This window comes from Meleagris gallopavo, chromosome 21, assembly GCF_905368555.1.
Source record: "Meleagris gallopavo chromosome 21, MGAL_WU_HG_1.1, whole genome shotgun sequence".
Lineage (NCBI taxonomy): Eukaryota > Metazoa > Chordata > Aves > Galliformes > Phasianidae > Meleagris > Meleagris gallopavo.
In genome coordinates this window covers 7,619,787-7,640,905 of record NC_139424.1, presented here as the reverse complement: position 1 = coordinate 7,640,905, position 21,119 = coordinate 7,619,787, and the positions used below count along the sequence as shown (strand labels likewise).

General features: G+C 58.3%; 2 protein-coding genes and 1 long non-coding RNA gene across 13 annotated transcripts in view; 2 read left to right on the top strand and 1 right to left on the bottom strand.

Annotated features, from left to right (window-relative positions):
• The window catches only part of BCAS3 (BCAS3 microtubule associated cell migration factor), a 301,052-nt gene extending 299,576 nt beyond the window's left edge, over window positions 1-1,476 (top strand). For 10 of the 11 annotated variants that reach the window (XM_085241072.1, XM_085241070.1, XM_085241068.1 and 7 more), the window contains one exon: window positions 595-1,476. In XM_085241072.1, coding sequence (XP_085097198.1) covers window positions 595-743 — 149 coding nt within the window. In that variant the 3' untranslated portion in view covers window positions 744-1,476. The remainder of the gene's footprint in view (window positions 1-594) is intronic. The other variant, XM_085241069.1, reaches the window with a different exon arrangement.
• Window positions 1,477-5,839: 4,363 nt separating this feature from the next.
• Window positions 5,840-9,844, bottom strand: LOC146543037 (uncharacterized). The gene is made up of 2 exons (XR_014887557.1): window positions 9,440-9,844; window positions 5,840-8,414 (listed from the first exon to the last, which is right to left on the bottom strand). It is a non-coding gene; the product is annotated as an uncharacterized LOC146543037 (long non-coding RNA).
• A 237-nt stretch (window positions 9,845-10,081) lies between these two features.
• TBX2 (T-box transcription factor 2) lies at window positions 10,082-19,476 on the top strand. The gene is made up of 7 exons (XM_085240776.1): window positions 10,082-11,225; window positions 11,597-11,864; window positions 13,711-13,857; window positions 14,937-15,013; window positions 15,092-15,261; window positions 16,768-17,378; window positions 18,111-19,476. The coding sequence occupies exons 1-7, from the start codon at window positions 10,861-10,863 to the stop codon at window positions 18,546-18,548; spliced, it is 2,076 nt and encodes a 691-aa protein (XP_085096902.1). The 5' UTR covers window positions 10,082-10,860; the 3' UTR covers window positions 18,549-19,476.
• Window positions 19,477-21,119: the final 1,643 nt, after the last annotated feature.

Here is a 21,119-nt window from a genome sequence, read left to right as displayed (position 1 = left end):
GCAGAGCACTGTGCCCAAACCTCTGGCCTGTGCCCTGTCCCCTGTGTGTGCTTAGGTTCTGCCTGATCTCATGGCTGTATGTCGCTGCTGAGTGTCAGGCAGGGTGATGCTGCCCAGCTGTACCACTGCACACCGCCTCTGAGTCAGCTGCAGGGTTCAAGTGGCTCACAGAGAGGGCACGGCTGCAGAGAGTGCTCTGTGCACACAAAAATCCTCGTGCTGCAAGATTAGGGAGTGGGAAGGGCTTGGGGAGGTCAGCAAGGGCAGGAGGTGGCACGGTGAGTGCAACTGGGAGGGGGAGAGCTTCAGTGAGTTCCCTTTTGCTGTAGGGCGCGTAGCAATGGGGGTGATTTCTTCACCCTCAAAGAAGCAGGCACTGATGCCATGTTTTGTAGAAAGTCCCTGCTGGGCAGCTAAGGACATTCCCTCGTCTGCCTCCCTGCCCTTCGCACCCTGCTCAGTTCAGCTGTGAGCACACCCACACCTGGATCCTGCAAGCCCCAAGTGGTTGGCCGCCCTGATGCCCACCTAACAGCACTCGGGGTTCTTTTATCTGAAACACTAACCAGGGCCTCTCCTCTCTTCCTGTTGCAGAGCTTCAGCGAGAGGGAAGCATAGAGACGCTCAGTAACAGCTCCGGGTCCACCAGTGGAAGTATTCCTCGCAATTTCGATGGCTACAGATCGCCCCTCCCGACTAATGAGAACCAGCCCCTCAGCCTCTTCCCCACAGGCTTCCCCTGAGTTCGTCAATCACACGAGGAGAGATGGGGACGGGGTAACGAGCCGCCTCTCTGCCCAAGCAATCCGATGTGCCCGCTGCCCGCTGCGCGCTGGATGGTTCTCGTTACCCTGATCGACATCGGCAACTCTTCCACGTAAACCTTCCTGGAACGTACTCACAAAACCTTGACTTTGTTTTCTGTGCAATACGAAGAGACTCCGTCTTCAATCTCGCTAGCTCCGCGGCCGCTTTGTTCGCTGTGTTTGGGAAGAGGTTGGTTGAGGAGGAATCTGTCTGAGCCGTTCTTGGCCGAGCACGTGGTGTCACAGCTGCTCTCTGCTTTCTGTGTTCAGAGATGAAGGGAATCTCTGAACTATGGGTGTGCACCCACCGGGAGCTGCAGCCCTCTGCGAAGTGCCGAGCGGTAATGAGTGAGCTCCAGAGAATGGGAGTTCAGGGGCGTTTGTGGATAGGGCTGATGGTGTTTCCTCTCCCCGGTTGCGCTCCTTGCTGCCCTCCTTCCCCCTGTACTGATGCCAGGAGTATTACAAGTGGAAAATGTTTCTTTTTGTTCTTTGGAAGAATGATCTCTCTTGCTCCAGTTTTATTCTAGCCATGTATTCTAGAAACATACATAATTGACTAACTGCAGTCACAGATTTCTCATCTTTGGTTATAAACGTTGTTCACTGGAACTCGGCTGTCTGTCCAGAAATGCATGTGTCATTGAATAAATCGAAGTTAAACCCGAAACTGCTCAGATATCCATGTTGGGACACCACGTGTTGTGGCTGCGTCCATTGCTGCCTGCAGCACTGCAGGGCTGTGGGGAAGAGCTGTGCGCAGCCCCCAGAGTGCATCACACAGTGACACCGCAGGCTCACACTGTAACCACACGAATTCCTACATCCATCTCAGCCAGCTCCTGTTGGGAACAGAGGGTGAGCTGGGACTGTCAGCTCACGACATTTCCTTCCCACTGCTTGTTTGGAATAGACACCGTTTGAGTCATGGAAATGAAAGGAAACTATGGGAAGCCACAAATCTTTGTGCGCTCCTAAAGCCGCCCCCAGCGGCACTGAGTGCTGCGGGACTGACCACCCTCTTCCTCCTCCATCCCCAAACACCAAATATCAAATTCACTCTTGGGTTGGAGATTTTTTTTAGCTGTAGTGCCATTCCTCAGATCTCCACAGCTTTTTTTTTTTTTTCCCCCTCTATCTTCAGATTTGGAAACCGGTAATAAAAGCTGTGAGTCTGCAGTCTGCAGCCATCACTTTGGTTTCTTGCTTTGGTTTTCAGTCTGTCCTTTCTCAGGCAAAAAGAAAAGAAAAAAGAAAAACTTCTTTGGGATGGAATCAGAGGAGAGTTTGCCCATCGGTGCAGCACACAGCTCCAGCCCAGTGGCTATGTGCTATATCTGCACTCGCAGGCTCCGCTATAATGCTGTGTTTCTTTTATGTCCGTAAAGTAATGGATGGAAGCGAGCGCTGGGGCAGGGCTGCCATTGTGAGCAAATGGAACCTCGGGGTCAAGTCAGTCCACACCAGTTGGGGTTTTGAACACGGTTCAAGCCAAGGTCAGCTCCAAAAGTTCAAACGAAATCCAGATTAACACATACAGAAGGGATTGTGCTGTCACCGCCACCCTTGCTTCCTTTCAGCCTTCCCAAAGAGCAAACGTAAGGGACAACGTTCCTCTCGAGCAGCAGCCGCCGCTCGTCCTCTGTGTGAGCACACGGACGGCCGGGTGGTGTCACTGGAAATGTATTTGTTGTTGGCAGGCATTAAATCACTTTTTATAAGTGCTGCAAGAAGGCCATGTGGAAATTCCCGGCCTGCGAGAAGCTCCTTTGAATCGGGATGTTTTGTTTAAAGGGGGGGGAGAAAAAAACTACAAACTGGGGCTGTACCAAAATATTTTCAGTCTGGTTCATTGAAAAGAATGTCCTACATTCCCTGCTGCTGATAGCCCCATAGCCAAAGGGGGAAGAAAGCTGAGAGCAAAAACAAGACCTAGCCCAGCACTGCAGTGAGGTGGCTGTTTCACTCTGGTGCACTCACACAGGTGAGCCAGCAAAGAACTGAACCCAGCTCCCCAAGAGCCAGCACTGTGTTGTGGCAGTAGGCTCACGCTCCGGTTCAGCGTGCTTCCAATGCTGTGCACAGCACAGAGTGGGACCTGAATGGTGCCCTGCCCTGGGAGCAGCTGACTCTGGGAGAGGCTGTGGTCTGAGAGACCTCCACCACCCCCAGTTCCTGTTGATGGAGGTTTTCAGCTTGCAGACACGATGCAGAGCTCAGTGAGAGGCACATAGGGCTTCAGCTGAGCGCATCCCACAGCGGTGGTGGCCATGTGGGTGAGGGGCTGCAGTGCCATTGCTGCGCCCTGATAGAAAACACTGCCTCGCAAAGACCCCGCAACACAGGAGGGGCTGCGAGGTCTGAAACTGCTTCCAGTAGTGGTGAGCAGCAGCCTCCCGCTGAGTTCAAAAGGCAAAGCGTCTCATTCGGAGCAGGGCAGACTGTATATCACTGCGCACAAAGTGGAGCTCTTCTATTAAAAGTTGAGTTCGGGTTTCAGGAATTAATGTGAATTATTGCTTTCTCCTCCCGGCCCTCTCACTACAACGAGCACACACGCACTGCACGCTTCGGATGGAAGCAGCAGCCCTTCTTACAGGGCTCCATCTCTCCGTTCCGGAGGATCTGAGCACTGTCCTCGTTCCTCGCTGCTTTCCTTGGCCGGTTGCTGCTCAGGGTAGGAACGTTTGCACCATTTCCTGTTGTCTTTCTCTTCTGCTCCTGAGATATTGTAAAAATGTTCGGTATCCTGCAGTAGGTTGTAATCACTTCGCCTTAATGTTTCGCAGCTGCGAAGCGTAACTTTAAACCCGGCCATTTGGACGCTCGCAATTAGCGGCTCAATGGGGGCCGAGAGCTTCTTTGTGATTGCAAAAGGAGAAAATGAAACTTTTGGGTTTTTTTTTTTTTTTTCCAATTTAAATGGGAGGGGAGGGGGGAGATGACACACGACTAGGGAACAGAAGGGCTGGAGGTGAGGGGTGTTTCAACACAATAAGTGGTTGGTGGTTGATGTGCTGGAGAGAAATAACGAAACTGGCCCTGCTCCGGCTTTCCCTGCCTCCTGCCCAGCTGGCACTGCTGTCCTGGACAGGACCAGGAGAGGTGTTGCATTCCAAGGGATGCCAGAAAGCGCTCTGAGAGGCATCAATCAGTGCAGAACATGGGGTATGGGGTGAAGGGCAGCACTGCAAGTGGAGGAGGGTTGCCCAGCCCCACTGTCCCCACACTGCCCAGCTGTCCTGCAACACTGCCCTGTCCCCATGCAACCAATGCCGTGTGCATGAGCACAGGGCCGGGCTTTGGCAGAGCTGGTGGCCAGGTTTAAGCAGAGATGTTTGTGACCAGGCCATAAGCCTTTTGAAAATGGGGTCCATTGAACCACGTGCTGTTCCTAATTAAACACAAGTATAAGCCGAGGCTTGCACTGCAGCATCCTCGTCTCCTCCGTCGGACGGCAGTGTTCCTGCTGTGCACATTTCTGGAGCAGGTCTCACTTACACCATGAGTGCCTTTACCCCATGAAAGCAGAGGATGCGATTCAGAGGGGATGGAGTCACCATGGCAGCAGCAGAGCCGGTGCCTGCCTGTCCCTGTGGGTCACCACTGCTGCCAGGGCTGATCTCAGCTCTGACTCCTTCTGGGGATTTCAGCTCTGGATTTCAGTTTCCTTTTGTCTGGCAGTGTCCTGTATGAGCCGGGTGCCCCAGCACAGCCACGCCGTGCCCATGGGGATTGTCCCTGTCCCCATCTCCTCCTGCCACCACGTCCCCACAGCCCCTCCTCCATGCCCAACCCACCACCTGACCACACATACTAATTAACAGCGAAGACCTGCCCTCCACCAAGGAGAAGGCTCAGAATTTCCTTGGAAACTTTGCTGTCTGAAAGGTGTCTTCAGTATTCCCCCACGCTCAGCCCCTCCATGGGTCAATTACACGGTGAGCAGTCAGACGGAGTTAATTTCTAATTTAATACAATGTTAAAAGGTTGTCGGGTTAAAATCTAATCTATAAACAAGGCACAAAACATCACTTTAAAATGGGTGTCACGGAGCGGCCCTGGCTCCGACCACAGGCTGCTGCTCCTTTTATGGGGTGTAATTACTTCCCGGTGAGGATTTACAATATTATTATAGGGCCGTAAGACGGGGCCAGTGCCAAACACAACCCAGTGCCAGGAGGGTGCCAGCACACACAGCCCTTGTGTGGGAGGAGGGCACAGTGAGTGAGTGGGGGATCCCGATGTGGCGATGGAGGGATTGTTCTTAAGGTGAGATTTGAAGGATGGGAGACAGATGGCAAGTGGGCAGGACAGACTGATCGAGAAAAGGGTTTCAGCATGGAGGGGAAATGCAGAGCGGCTCAGGGCAGCGCTGCTCTCTGGAGATGTGAACCAGAGCAATGATGGACGGATGTCCACGCAGTATTGGGTCCCAGAGACCGAGAGCAGCATGAGGACAGGTGCAGCACTGAGTGCTGTCACTGCCGCAGGCAGCAGGGATTTGTTTGGGCTGCCTTTGTTTTCTCAGTCCTCTCCTGCAAACCCAGGGCAGTGCTGTTCTGCAGCCCTAAAGCTGATGGAGAGCAAAAGAAAACAAACAAACACGAACGTGATAGGAGAGCAGCGGTGCCGGCTCCTGGTTCAGCTCCATACCAGATGCATTCCCAAATCTCGTTTGAAGCAGAAGGGCCCGAGGTGTGAGCCCAGGAGCGCTGCACTCGGGTGGTGCAACTCTAACCCCAAACATTTTGGGGTTTAAAGGATCCGTGCCCTGCAGAGGGGCCAAGGCCAGGGCCAGCTCGTCTGCCAGGGGTGCCATGGCTTTCCCCTTTGCCCACCACTTCCCAACCTCAGGTCCCATCTGATGTGCATTGCTGCCCCTTTGCCCACATCTCCCAGTTTTGCTGCTTTTTTGGGTCCTTTTAGCCCATCCTGGGGCTGTTCTCACAGCGATCCAGGTCACACTGTTGGACAGCCTCAAATCCTCACTTTTAATCCCGCAGGGTAAGGGGGTGGTGGCTGTAACAGCATTATTTTATCAAATAACGGCACTCGCTAATCTCTTTTATTTAAGAGATGAACAGATCACGAAGCGCAGCTCCCGATTTCCCCTCCCGGGGTCTGTTTCGCTCCGGAAACCCCCGGAGTTGTGAACCGGGGTTCACCTACAGACAGCTCACCTACAGACACCGCGGGGCCTAGGAGGGAGGGCGGGGGGGGGAGGTTGAGCAGCGGGCCCCGACCGGGCGGGCGCTATGGGGCTGCGGTCACGCGTGGCGGAGGGTCTGGGGGATGCTCGCCCCCGGCCCCATCCCATTACGCCGATGAGGCGGCGGTAATACCATTAGCCCGGGGATTACACGCCCGCGCCGGGATGTGACACACTTTCTCAAATGGAAGTTTTTTAAACAGAGGGATTTGCATGATCCTCCCCACCTCCCCCCGCCCCGCCCCGCGCCGCCGCCCGCCCCCCGCAGTGCCGCTCGGGTTTCACGCCGCGTTTCCCCCCCCCGCGCTGCGCGGGGCTCCCGTCGCCTTTTAAGGGAACGGGATCGGAACGGCCGAGGCGCCGCGCCCCGACGTGCGCAGCCCCGGGGTGTGCGGGGTTACGGCCGCCCCCCCCCCCCCCTCCTTAATTGCAAAAACTCAATCAAGCGGCGGAGCTCGGAGGGCTCCGGATCAAAGCGGCGCGGAGGTAACGAGGGCGGAGCGCGGTGAAGCCCCGGTGCCGGGCAGGGGTCACCCAGCGCCCGCCCCGCCGAACGGGCTGGAAATGTGTTTATATGTTGGTCAAACTCCGGATAAACTTCAGCGGCGTTCGTGGCCGCGTCTGCCCGCGTGTGGTTATTTTCCAGAAATCTGGATTACGGGAAACATTCGGAGAGAAATCTAAACAGGCTGGGGCGGGGGGGGGGCGGCTTAGAGGGTGCCGAGGTTCTCCCCGCACGGACGGGGCGCACAGAGGGAGGAGGTGTCGTGGCTGGGGCCAGGCATCGCTATCCATAACGCGCATCCCACGGGGCCCGGGACGGGGCGAGCACTGGGTCTCTCCCCGCCCCACCTGTGGGGCCGCCGCCGCGCCTCGACGGGCACCTGAATGCGGGGGGAAGGACGTTCCCCCGCCTCTCTTCTGCAGGTGGAGAGGGAGAAACGGGGCAGAGAGCTTCTGGGCCGCTCTTCCGATGGCGAAGGGCTCTTTCCACGAGCTCCCAGCCCGCACCTGCGGGATTGCTCGGCACTGTGCACGCAGAGGTGTCTGGTGCCCCACGTCCGGTAATGGACAGCCGCTCAGCCCGACCCTCGGCGGCCCCACCGGGCTGAGGAACCCCTCCCAGCGGGCCCGGCTCTTTCCCGGCCCGGCCTTTTCCCACCTCTGGAAGGTGCACAGCTGCCGCCGCTGCCCGGCCCCGTTGGGGCCCAGGAATACAACACCCCTCATCTCTGCCGAGAAGCGGGCCCCGAAGGCTCGCTCCCAGCACGAGAAAAACCCTTTTCTCCTCAATCCGAGAGCCACTCCAGAGGCGGCCGGCGGCGGTTCGTGGGGCGGCCCCGCACCGTCGGGGGGAGAGTCCCGGGGCACGGAGCCGCCTCAGCCCGGAGGAGCCGGGAGGAGGGGAAGACGGAGGCTCGACTGCTTGGGAGAATTGTTATTTTTCATCAATCAGCCGCAATTTGTGTAAGTGCCCCGGACAGGACACCAGCCGTCCTGCTGGCTGGGGTCACGGAGACAACGCAGCGATGGAGAAGAGCAAATTGCATTTGCTCACCAGCTCACAGATCCAAATTACGGCCCTCGCATGGCGCGGGGAAGGGAGCGAAAGGTCCATGTGACATGAGGGAAATATGAAGGACTTTGACAGGTCTTAAACGGCCTGGCGCCAAGGCCTAAGTCTACCGGCTAAAAATAGAAAAGAGATGATGAGTGGAGATGGGCAGAGATGAAAGGGAAGACGGAGCGGGGCCGCAGCGCTGGGGCGGCCGGACCGGGCCCGTTCCTCGGAGCCGATCTCCGGAGTGGTTCCCCTCAGGAGCCCGGCTGATGCCTCCCAGTCCGGGGAGCGCCGTTGGGGCCGCACACGGAGCCCCGAAGGAAGCAGTGCCCGGAGACAGGAGGCACTGTGAGCGAGATGGTGTGCGGACCCTTCTGCCCCCTCTCTTGGGAAAGGGCCCACGGGCTCGGGCGGGGCTCGAAGCGGCGACTCCCCCAGCCCATTGCCCGGCTGTGGCCGAGGAGCGTGTCTCGGGGTCCGGCTGTGCCCGCGCCGTCCACGAACATGGGTTCCCGGTTGAGGTTTCACGAACGGAGCTGCCCCTGGGAATGGATGCGCGGCATCCCCGTGTGCCCCACCTCGGCTGTCCTACCGACGGGCGCTGCCACAGAGGCTCGGGGAGACGAGGCGGCTCTGGATCGGTTTTTATTCTGCAGGCGCGGTGTTTGCGACATTACAGCTGTGCCGGGGGTGCAGGGGTCCCAGAACCTGGACCGGGGGGAGGCGACATTTCTTTGCGGGGCCCCTCGGAGCTGCGGGTGCGGTGTTCACAGGTCTGCACAGTGCCCTGGAGCGGGGTGATGCCGCCGTGGGGCAACGCGAGGATCCGGGCGTGCTTGGAAGGGGGGAAAAAAATGAAAAAAAAAAAAAAAACCGAGCAAGCCCCATTTTTGCCAAAGCTGCTGTCAGCACATTTCCGCGGTGGCGTGGAAGCAAAGTCCAAATGAGGTCTAAATTTCAATCCCCGCTCGCCACCTCGCCCCGTTCAATGGTCAGTGGGACCGATCCACCCCCCCTCCCCACCCGCCCCTCAGCCCCACGCGGCGGCCGGGAGCCGTGAGGGCAGCCCCGATGTGGCCGCGGTGTGGTCGCCCCGTCGGGATGCAGCGGCTGGAGGTGAACCTGCCGCGGGACGGGGCGGGATGCGGCTTCTCCTCGGGCCCTTCGCAGCACCGGGGTTTGCTGGCAGAACGATAAGCCACGGTGTGAGGAGAAACAGCGATGGGGAGAGGGCTGCCGGGGGTCCCCGCGTCCTACCCTCCGCGGGGAGCGACCCAACGCTGTCCCAGGAAGGCAGCGCGTCGCTGCGCACCCGCGGAGCCGTGGGCAGAGGAGGGGGCCGCCTCCCCCCCCCCCCGTCAACGTCCCGTCTGGCCGCAGCGCAGGCGGCAGGCGCAGGAGCCTTCTAAGGATCGCAGGGCGCTTTTTGAAGATTTGGGGGTAAATATGAAGTGACAAGAGACGGGTCTTTATTGTGAGGGCTCAGCCGCCTGGCGCCAGGGCCCTCTTCAGCCACCGCAGCCCTCAGTTAATCAGCGCAGATCTCCAAACGGACCTCTCCGCGGGGACACCCACCGCGCCCGCCGCCTCCCCCCCCTCCCATCCCGGGCCCCGGCGCGGCGGGACCGGCCCTAATCCCTCAGCAAACAGCCCCGGCATTTCCCCTCCGCCTTATCTGCCTCCCCCCGCCCGGGTAAACAGCCCCTCGGGCCGGGCAGCGCAGCGCGGCCCCGACGGGAGGGCACCTCGCGGGACGCCCCGACGGCGAGGTCCGCGCGGAGCTCTCAGCGGGACCCCCCCATATCGGAGCGGCCTCGCGGGGCCGGGAGCGAGGGCAGGGCGCGGGTCTCCTCCACTCACCCGCGCTGGATGGAGCTCGCCGCTCCGGGCCTCGCCGCCTGCAGCTCTCCGCCGTGCTCCCGGCGGCCGAGCCCGGGCCGCCCCGTCGGTTGCCGGCGGTGCGCAGCGGGGCGGGCCCCACCTTGATCCTCTTTCCAGGATCTGTCGTAAGACGGCGGCCGCCGAGCTCCCCCGGCCGCTCCCCCCGGCCTTACGCCCCCGCCCGCGGAAACCGACGGGACGGCCCCCGCCTCTCCCCCCCTCCCGCCCCCCGGACGCCCCCCGGCTCCGAGCGGCCCCGCGCTCCCCGCACCCCCCGGTCCGGCCCCGGCTCCGCTCTGTCCCCGCACCGGCGGTGGCCGCTCCCCGGCCGCGGCGCAGCTAGGGCTGACCCGGTATGCGGAAAGGAGCCGGGGGTGGGATTTCGAGCACTTTTCTCTGTCATTGGTTAATATTTTATTCTGTTGACATGTTTTCTTACTGCCGATGCTTCCGACACCTTCTTCTTCTTCTTCTTTTTTTTTCTCTCTCTTTTTTTTTTTTTTTCCCTTCTTCCCGTCTTCCCTCCCTCCCCCCCTCCCCTCCTCCCCGCGCCCGGAGCTTGGCCGGAGCTGTCAAAACCACGCCTATGCAGATCCACAATTGGTCTGAAACGCGTAAAATCAGCAATCAAGGGGGCTTGGCTCATTAGCGGGCGGATCAGAGCAGGAAGGACATGTGAGATAGTCACAGTTTTACAGAGATCACGACAAGATCCGACCGTTCCCCACTCCGGCTCCTCGAGCCATGAGCGGCGCTCGGCCGAACCGCGGAGTGCGCAGCGGTGCGGAGCCCTCCGGGGCGCAGCCGGAGCCCGCGGGGGTGTGAGCCGTACGGCCCGACCGCCCCGCGACCGCCGCTCCGCTCCGGCGCCGCTTCAGTGCCGGGAAGGATTTCTCCGGGAGGGTTTCGCCCCCGCTCGCTTCTCCCTTCGCCGCAACAACAACAACAAAAAAAGAAGGACGTACTCTCTGCCCTCCGCAGAACGGGAGTCCCAGGAGCCGGGAACTGCCTTTTTTTTTTTTTTTAATTCTTTTTTTAAAATTTTTTTTAATTTTTTTTTTCCACACATCTTATTCCGCTCTTTTTCACTTTTTTTTTTTTTTTTTTTTTTCCGTGTGTGCGTCGTTGGGTGTGTGCGGTTTTTTTTTAATTAATTTTTGTTGTCTATTTCCCTTCCTCTTCCAGTGAGAATTCACTGGGCAGGAGAGAGGAGAAAAAAATAAAATAAAACAAACAAGCCGAACCGCACACATATTTTTTATTATTATTGCTATTATTGTTGCTTTTTGTGTTTTTTGTTTTCTTTTTTTTGTTTTCTTTTCTTTTCTTTCTTTTTTTTTTTTTTTTTTTTTTTAACAAAAGGGAATCCCTCTTTTTCTCCTGGATTTGTGGATGCACCGATGAGAGATCCAGCCTTCCCAGGGACTGCCATGGCTTACCACCCCTTCCACGCTCCCCGGCCGGCCGACTTCCCCATGTCCGCTTTTCTCGCCGCCGCTCAGCCCTCCTTTTTCCCCGCTCTGGCTCTGCCCCCGGCGGCTCTGGCCAAGCCCATGCCGGACCCAGGGCTGGCCGGGGCGGCCGAGGCCGGGCTGCACGTCTCGGCTCTGGGCCACCACCACCAGGCAGCCCATCTGCGCTCCCTCAAGAGCCTGGAGCCCGAGGAGGAGGTGGAGGACGACCCCAAAGTGACGCTGGAAGCCAAAGAACTTTGGGACCAATTCCACAAGCTGGGCACCGAGATGGTGATCACCAAATCCGGGAGGTAAGAACCGGGATTTTTTTAAACGTATTTCGCTCTCCCCCCACCCCCCCTTCTCCTCCTCTCCCCATAATTATGCGCGATCCCAAATTAAATCTGTGCGCACTCATTGAGTGCCGTCGTATTTATTTACATCACTCTCTGCCGTTCCTCGCTGCCAAATTTTCCCCCACCCCCTGCTCCGGTTCCGGAAGGGGACCCTAAAGAAGCGCAGTGAAAAAAGGATTCGCGTTTTCCTCTCTGCCCCTTCATTCCCGCAATGGGACTCGGAGCTTTTTACCCAAGGGCTGGGCACCCCTCAGGCCGGGGCTGGGCCGGGGGGGGGCTGCGGCCGTCGAGGGTCGCTCCCTGCAGCGCTGCGTGTCTCTCCGCAGGAGGATGTTCCCCCCGTTCAAGGTGCGGGTGAGCGGCCTGGACAAGAAGGCCAAATATATTTTGCTCATGGATATAGTTGCGGCCGACGACTGCCGGTACAAATTCCACAACTCCCGCTGGATGGTAGCCGGAAAGGCCGACCCGGAGATGCCCAAACGCATGTACATCCACCCCGACAGCCCGGCCACCGGGGAGCAGTGGATGGCCAAACCCGTTGCCTTTCACAAACTCAAGCTCACCAACAACATCTCGGACAAACACGGCTTTGTAAGTGTGACCGCGGGGCAGAACGGCCCGGGTCCGCCCGGGGGCAGCGGCCGGGATTCAGCGGCCCCCTCCCGGGGTCGGTCCCGGCTCCTCTCCGGAGGATAACGGGGGCCGAGCCGCGGGAGGCCGGGCCGGGGAGGCGCAGGGGCAGTCCCGACGGTGCGGCCGGGCTGTGGCAATGTAACCGGGCAGGTACGGCCCGGGATGTCCCGTCGGTCCGGGTCGGGGCTGGAGGCGGCACCTGCGCGGGGTTTGCGCGGTGGGAGCTGTGCCAAAGAGGTTGGCAGCAGCCGCTCCACACCGGCTGTGCCTGGAAGGCTCCCGAACGTCTCTATTTCCTTATTGATCACATCTGCATCACCTTCCGGAGGGGGAAAAAAAAAAAAATAGAAAGAAAGATTAAAATAACTCACCAAAGCAAAATAATAATTATAATAATAACATTTTTAAAAAGAGAGAGAGGGGGGAAAGGGAAGAAATAGAGCAATCGAAGCTAGTAGTCTTCAGAGGAGCGCAGAAAGAGGGACCACAACGCGATCCTGTGGGGAAAAATGCCAGCGGGCGTCGGGGTGAGCAGGGGGGCAATGGGGCCGAGTCCGGAGCTCAAATGGGATCGGCGACACAGAACCCTCGGAAGGGATCGTCGGGGTCAGCGGCCCGGGGAAACTTTTCTCTCTTTCTGATCTTTTCGTACGATTTAGAGAGGAAACGGTGTGTTGGATAAATCAAACTCCGCACGGCTATTTAGAGGCAGCGAAGGGAATTGATAGAGGGGCTCGGAAATCGCTTTTTTTGTTATTATTATTTATTTGGATTGTGGGGAAAAATCGGTTAGGTTCAGCGCTCGGTCCGACTCCCGCATGAAAAGATTTCAGCGCCGTCCGAGCTGCGGGTGCAGGCAGTGCCCATCTGCTCAGGGTGGGAGGAGGATTTGGGTAAAGGACCGCGGCTCTGAGCGCCCGAACGAGGCGTTTGTGCACCATTTTCACGCTAAATCCCGCCTGGATGATATCGGTGTCCTGGAGACCCGACAGCCCATCAGCAGGTGATTATTGCCGGGTTTAAAAAAGGGGCTTTTTTTTTTTTTTATTGCCTTCTAAAACGAAATGAAGTGATAATTATTCTGCGGTTTCGGACAACAATCACAACAGATTTCGCCCTTCCCCAACCGAAGCGGAGCGAGGAGAGCCGCGCTGCGGCCCGAACTCCGCACGTCGGGAATTATCGGTGCGTTTCTCAGAGGGAAACGCCGCGGGGGCAGCGCTGGGAACGGCCCCGGGGGCTGAAAATGGCGCTGATTTGTATTAAATACGGAAAGGCTGAGTGGGATTGGGAGAGGGGTTTGGATACCTGGACGGGAAAAACGTCCGACCGCTCCCGGCGCCGTTCTGAGCCTCGCGTTGCATTGCGCGGAGCTCTGCGCTTCGTTTGGGGTTTGTTTTTTGTTTTTTTTTTTGGTGGAGGGTTTTTAGTAGAAAGGTTTTTTATTATTATTACTTTTAAAAGAAAAAAAAAAAAAAGGACGGAAATATTAAAAGTGGCTGAAAATGCGTGGCAAATTCACCTGGCGTTGTCAGGGCGGTGATAAATCGGGGGGATCCTGGGTGCTGCTTTCTTGCTGTGCCTTCCCCCTGACCTCCTTCTCTGGGGGCAGATCGGGCCATGGCACCAACGAAAAAAGAGATCTCCCTCTCTGGCAGCTGCTGCTGTTCTCTCCTCACAATGAATTTGGATGTTTCTTTTTATTTTATTTTATTGTTTTCTGAGGAGAAATGAAGGGTTTTGCAGGGAGGTGATGGCGGTGGGGCTGACCGCAGGCTCTGCTCTCTCTCCCCTCCTACCCCAGACCATTCTGAACTCCATGCACAAATACCAGCCCCGCTTCCACATCGTGAGGGCCAACGACATCCTCAAGCTGCCCTACAGCACCTTCCGCACCTACGTGTTCCCCGAGACCGACTTCATCGCCGTCACCGCCTACCAGAACGACAAGGTAGGGCCAGCAGCACCCGACCCCAATCCCTGTACCGACCCCCAGCCCCACACACCAACCCGAGCTCCTGCACCCCATCCTCTACCCCTTTTTGGGTCTGTTTTCACGATGCTGCCCAACCCCAGTTGGGCTGCTGACATAGAACGTTTTGGGCAGAGAGGCAAAAAGGCAGCAACAGGAGAACGGTTGGAGCCCAAACCCTCAAAGCAGGCACTCTCCATATTACTATTATTATTACCGCTGTAACAACGATTCCTACTATTAATTTCCCCCCTCAGCAGCACCTTCCATGCACGGATAGCCTCTTGCAGAAGGTGCCACGGAAGAGCCAAAAAATCAGAGCTGGAGAAGCCCATTTCAGTCACTTTCTGTGATTCAGCGATTGTCACCCATTGAGCCGTGGGGGGGCGCGGCCCCTCGGAGGGCTCCATGCGCGCGTGTGTGCCTTAACCCAAAAGCTGACCCCCACCTCCCCCCCCTCGGCTGCTGATGCTAATTGACAGCTCTGTCTGAGGGTCCTGGTGGGCTTGTTTCCCTCGTAAAGTTTATGACGAAGAGTCACAATCGATTAACGAGCACTCTGTCTGCCCGCCTGCCGCACGCTGCCTGCCGGTGGGCTCCGTCGGGCGGTCGGGGGCCCCGTCGGGCCGGGCCATGCATTTTTAAAGCGTCCCTCTCGGGGCCGTGTTTCAGAGCCATGCATTATTGAGCGTCCTAATGTCGCCGGCCCCAGCAGTCCGTCGCGGGGAGGGATAAGAATAGCTTTTAACCAGCGCAGCGCGGCTCAGTCGCCATCTTCCCTCCGGGGGGCCGTGAAAAATAACTTCCTATCATTAAGACGCTATTAATAATTCAGGCGAAACCTCAGCATCATTTTTAATAAAGCATGTGCTGTGTTAAAGCGGGGACGCGGCGCGTTTCGCAACGTGCGCCGTGCATCCCCGCCCGGCCGCGACCCCCCGACGGCCCCGAAGGGACGGATGGGTCTGAGGGCACCGCAGGGGCGGGCAGGGGGCGCCGGCGGGGTGGGGGGGGTGGAGCGGGCAAGGCGTCAGTCGCTTCTCTCCGCGTCCCCGCAGATCACGCAACTGAAAATCGATAACAACCCCTTCGCCAAAGGCTTTCGGGACACGGGCAACGGCCGTCGGGAGAAGAGGTAAGGGCGGCCCCGCGCCCCGCTCCGCGCCCGCGGAGATCCCCGCGGAGGGCTGAGCCGCCTCTCCCCCGTGCGCAGGAAGCAGCTCTCGCTGCCGTCGCTGCGGATGTACGAGGAGCCCTGCAAACCCGACAGAGACGGCGGCGAATCGGACGCGTCCTCCTGCGAACCATCGGCTGTGCGCGATGCTCTGCACTCCCCCGTGGGTCCCCTCCCCAGCCCCCTGCGCCTGAAGGCCAGCGGCAGAGGTAAGGCGGCCCCGCTCCCCTCGCATTGCTTTGCCCGCACCGTCGGGGCCGAGCCCACACTACGACCCCACTCCTTGCCCTGACGGCTCCTGCACGGGGTGGGGAGGTTCGGCTGGGAGCGGGGGCACAGCTCCCAAATTATCACCGTGTTCAGGGCGTTCTCAATGTCTGCTGTTAGTGGGGAGGTCACCAAAATACCTCCACTGTTGCGGGTGCACCGTTTGCAGTGCTCGCAGGGAAAGGCTGTGGATGGGCACAGAGGGGATGAAGGGCTGCGAGGACGGGAACAGCCCCAGCAGATGCAAATGGCATTCGTGGTTTGCAACATTTTCCTGTTTATACATTGGTGTAAACAGGGAGCATTGGTGGGCAGGCCCTGTGCTGAGCAGCTGTCTGGCGTCGCTCTGCCTTTCATAGCCAGTGCAAGGCTCCCCCCCGCCCCCTCCCCAAATTAATACATTTAAAAGGGAAAGAAAAAAACACTGTAACACCAGGGCTCAGAGCTGGGCAATGAAAATAACCCAGTGGTTCCCATGTCGTGGTTTTTTGATGCAGGACTTTATCGCACCACGCTGCCCATCAGTTGCTCTTTCAACTTCCCACCATCCTGATTCCCTGCAAACCTTCATCAAAACCTCAGCCCCTGCCCTGGGCTGAGCTGCTGGGAGGGTTTATGACACCCTCTCTTCTTTCAAAGGGTTCTCTGTAGGTTCTCCCTGGCCTCAACCCTTCGGCACCGGGGTTTCAGTTGTGCTGGAGGGGCACCACGAGGCTCCCACCACCCCATACCCATCGCCATCCCCTCACCTCAATTCCCCCTTCCTCTGAGAGCTCAAAGCCCTTTATTTACATTAAGTTAAATTAAAATTCCCTGTATCAAAATGGCGGTGAATCTTTCCCCTAAAGCTCCCTCCTTCACCTGACCCAACCTATGCATTCGGGGTGCATCCACAGAGCATAATCGATCAGCCTGGCATAATTAAATCTATACAGAACCACTCCTCAGCCCACTGCCCCATGCTCTCCATCTCTCACCCCACCACCTTCTTTGGGTTCACAGCTGATGGGAGCGATGCCGGCACGCAGCTCGGGCCTCCAGCAAACGTGTTTTTCCTGTTTGGCAGAGCAATGGGGCTGCTGCTGTTAATCCCCGCGAGCCTCCATGATGACCACGGCACGAGAGCTCATTTGGTCCCTTCCAACTCTGATCATTCCATGATTCCTTAATTCCTACCTTCTCATTTAGCAAAGTTCTCCTGTTAATTGCGATAGGGCTTTACCTCTGCCAGATTTCCCTAGCTTGGGGACAATCAACTGCAGACTCTCTCTGATCTCTCCATCCCTTCGCAGATGAGATACTATGATTCCATGAGTCTGTGATTTCCGCCTTCCCATTTAACCGAGCTCTCCTACTAATAGTGACAACGTTTTACCTCTGCCACATTTCCCCGTGGCGAGGTCTGTTGACCCTCTCGTTGCCTCTCTGAACTCTCCATCCCTTTGCAGAGGAAAAGCCGGGAGCTGACAGCGACGCAGAGGTGGAGAAGGTGCCTGAGGAGCGGCCAGCGGGCGGCAGCCCGGGTGGGGAGGACACATCACCCCGTGGCAGCCCACGGTGCACCGACGAGCGGGGCAAGGAGAGGCGCAGCCCAGAGAAAGCCAAGGATGGAGCATCCCAGGGGGACGGCCCCGGTGAGGGTCTGTTTGGCTCACGGGGCATGGAGAAGGACAAAGTGGAAGGGAGAAGGAAAGAGCCGGAGCAGGGCAAGAAGGACGCAGAGGGAGTCGGGCTGGGCAAGGAGGCCTTCGCCCCGCTGATGGTGCACACGGACAGCCCCCCGCACCTGAGCGCCGGGCACCTGCAGAGCCTCGCGCTCTCTGGGCTCCACGGGCAGCAGTTCTTCAGCCCGCTGGGTGCTGGGCAGCCACTCTTCATCCACCCGGGACAGTTTGCTATGGCCCCCGGGGCTTTCTCAGCTATGGGCATGGGACATTTGCTGGCTTCGGTGACCGGCGGCGGCAGCCTGGAGAACGGGGCCCTCTCGTCCGCCCCAGGCGCAGCGGGGACGGCCACCCCCTTCCCATTCCACCTCTCCCAGCACATGCTGGCTTCTCAGGTAAGCGCCCACCCACAGCCCTATCCTCATCCCCACACTGCTGGAGCCCTCCTGCATTTTTCCCCAAAATCACTGAAATCAGCCAAGCGCATTGGGGCACAGAGCTGGTGTTACCCCTGGGGGGAGGTGGACGACATGAGGTGGCCCCAGCGTGGCTTTCATGGGGCCTTCCCCAGCCCATGGGGACAGGCTGTGACACTGCTTGTGGTGTGACATGGGCAGGACATGGGGGGATGCTTGGAATGGAGGTCCCAGAGCTGATTTAAGGAGGAATTCTGATTTATCTGTGGATCCACCATGGGTAGGGCAGCATGAAGAGCCCCTGCCCTCTGACCCACCCAGCATTCTTCAAGCTCCCCACCAGCCCCGCAATACCGACAGCTCTGTTGTGTCCCTGTGCTGAAATGCACAAAGATACCTTGAACTCACCTCTTTTCTTGATACGACCCGACAACGGGTTTTAATGCGATCTGGGCTCAGTGATACCGTGCGGCCAGGCACACCGAGCTCTCATGGGGACCAGGCCCCATTGCTGCCCTATAGCACTGTGCCTCTGGCAAGTCCCAGAGAGAGCCCCATGCCTGACAGCAAGTGCTCAGTTGGCAGATGAGGGTCCCCAGCCGTACCCACCCAGCAGCAGTGATAACCCACGCTGCGTTCGCATTACTTCTCCTTTTCCACGGGGCAGGCACCGCACAGCTCTCACCTCTTCCATCTCTCCTCTCTCTGCAGGGAATCCCGATGCCCACTTTCGGCGGCCTCTTCCCCTACCCCTACACCTACATGGCAGCAGCAGCAGCGGCCGCCTCGGCCATGCCGGCCACCAGCGCAGCCGCTGCCGGGCCGCTGTCCCGCAATCCCTTCCTGGGCAGCAGCCGCCCCCGCCTGCGCTTCAGCCCCTACCAGCTCCCTGTCAGCATCCCACCCAGCACCAACCTGCTCACCACCGGCCTCCCCTCCAGCCTCAACCCCGGCTCTGAGAGCTCCAAGGCGGGCAGCAGCCGTGAGCCCAGCCCCATTCCCGACGTGCACAAAGCCCAGCGCCCCGCCGTCTCCCCCCCCAAAGGTTCCCTGAAGGAATCCCTCAATGAACTGCAGAACATCCAGAGACTGGTGAGCGGGCTGGAGAGCCAGCGGGAGCTGTCGCCAGGCAGGGAGTCCCCCAAGTGACCGACGGGGGCAGGCAGCGCACTCACCTCCCCCCCCCAGGGCTGAGAAGCACTGGTCATTTGTACAGCACAGTATAAATATTTATTAAAGGTGGGGGCGGATGGGGAGAGGGCTCTCCCATACAGCCGCCCCCCACCCCGAGTGCCACCCCCCATCCCTGCTCCCTGCCGCAGGGCACAGGGCTGCCCTACGTGCTTTGTTGGACGGGGAGGGCGGTGGGGCTGAGAGCTCCGTGCAAAGGGCGGTGGTGGGAGGGGGGGGAGATGAGGGGGGAAAAACTAAACACAAAGGAAAAGAAGAAGCGAAGCATGGAAAGGAGCTGCGCTGCCACCGCCACGCAGGGAGCGAGCGGCAGGGCAGATATTTATGAAATAAATGGTAATTTGTGTAAATAAGCTATAAGGATCCCAGAATATGCAAATTGGTATTAATTTATTCAGAGTTGTACATTGGTGTGTACATAATATTTAGAGTTTAACTCATCGCATTTAAGTTTTTTGTTGGTTTTTTTTTTTTTTTCATTTTACATGAACATATATATTGTAAATGAAAACTATTTAGCTCTTTGTGATCGAAGGAGATATCGGTTTCTTTAACTGTGTTTAAAATATTGTTTATCCCTCCTGCTCTTCAGGACAATCAGTGCCACCGGTACCGCAATGTTTGGAGTCATTGGAACAAAGAGTTCAATTCTTTAATGGACTTTTGCAAGGAAATAATAATTATAATAATAACAAATTGAATCCAAATTGTAGGAAAATGTCTCTCCAGAGCGGGGTATGCAGAATGCAGGAATAAACCTCAGGTTTTTATTTTTCACTCCAGAACAAAGCAAAACAACAATAAAAGAAGTATAATAAATCTAAATATCACAGGACTGTGCTCTATATTTGTTTTAAAATAAAAAGATACAATGATTTGAAACGTGCTGGTTGTTCAGGTGTCTCTCTGTTGGGTTCCCATGACTTCCCTCGCGTCTTTCAATTAACAAAAACACCCGGAGAAGCGCTGCCGGCTCCCGCCTGATTCATTCCCGACGCTGCGGTGGGAGCACGACCAGGGCCGGACCGCCCCGTCGGGGCCGCCCGCCCGCAGGTACGCAGCGCTCGGTTCCCACAGCTCCCGCGAGCTCCAGCGCGGAGCCGCGGCCCCTACCCGCCCCGACGGCCGCCGCCGTTACCGACGGAAATCTCCGACGTGCGCACACAGCGCTGGATGCGGCTCGGTGCTTCGGTCCGTGCCCCCGCCGCAGGTGCGCAGCGCGGAGCTGCCGGTCCGCGGAAAGGCTGCGGGAAGGCATAGGCACCGCCGCGCCATCGGGGATGGTTCCGCGGGTCTGCCCCCGCTCCCGGCCCCGGCGGCTCTTTTCCTCACCAATTACCCTTCTGCGGCGCCGGGGAAGATTTACGGCCCGCGGAGGGACACGGACTGCGCAGCGCCGTGCGCGGGGCTCCCTCTGGCGGTACCGCCGCGCTCCTCCGAGCCCGGCCCCATCGGGGCGCTCCCCCCGGCGCTGCCCCGGCTCGTAACGGCGCTGCGGGGTGGGGTTGGGGTGGAAGGAGGGGTTTGGGCCGGGCTCCCCGACGGCGGGAGAGGAGCGCTGCTCCCGGCTGAGCACCGCGGTTGTTTCTGCCAGGAGAGGGGTGGAGTGAGACAGAATGGGAACTGCTTCAACAAGGGGAGGGAAGGGGAGGCCCTAAAAGCTGGCTGGTGGGATTATTTCCGAATAAACCCAGCTCCCGAGGAGCATCTAACGAGCTCTAGAGGGGATGCACGTTGGGGTCTCGCTGTCCTGGGGGCAGTCTGGCCTGGGGGATACAGGGGTTTAAATGGATCAAATAGCATTTCAGTGGTTGGGGCGTGGGGGGGAATGCTCCCTGCAGAGCTGGTGACAGTGACCTGTGGGGACAATCTGCAGCTCTACATGCAGGTGGGAGCAGAGTGTGCAGGAGCTGAGCTGCTCCAGGCGCCCACCATGGCCAAACCCAGGTGTGAGGAATCCACATGGCTCACACTGCAGTAGGGTTGTGCTTTTACACAGAGGGTTTTCCTTGGTGCCAGCTGAGGTGCTCACCAACACTCTGGCCTGGCACATCTCTGCCATGTTCCTTAGGCCCAGTGGCCAAACCCAGGCAGGGATTTGGGAATGGGATACAAACCCAGCGTGGTGCTGCTGCCCTGTGTGTATTATCCCAGTGCCATCACACTCCTCAACGCATCGGATCCACACTGTGTGGCTGGAGGGGACACGGTGGCAGCACTCATAGTGCCGCCAAGTTGGGAGAAAAACTGAGAACATCACTTTTGGTCACTGCTCTGTGGCGTTTGTGGGGTTTGTAGGATTTCACCATTTCTATGGGCCGCACCTGCAGCCCCATCCTTGGCACCGAGGGGATCGCTCTGTCCCGATGCAGGGGGGGTGTCTTCTTGTGCCATCCCGGCGCCCGCCAGCCGGGCGCGCAGCCCCTCGGCAGCCACAATGCGCAGTGCTCCCCAACCCCCCCCAGCTCCCAATTAGGCTCCGCTCGCTCCGCTGCGCGCACGGCCCCGCAGCCCCAATTACCCGCGGGG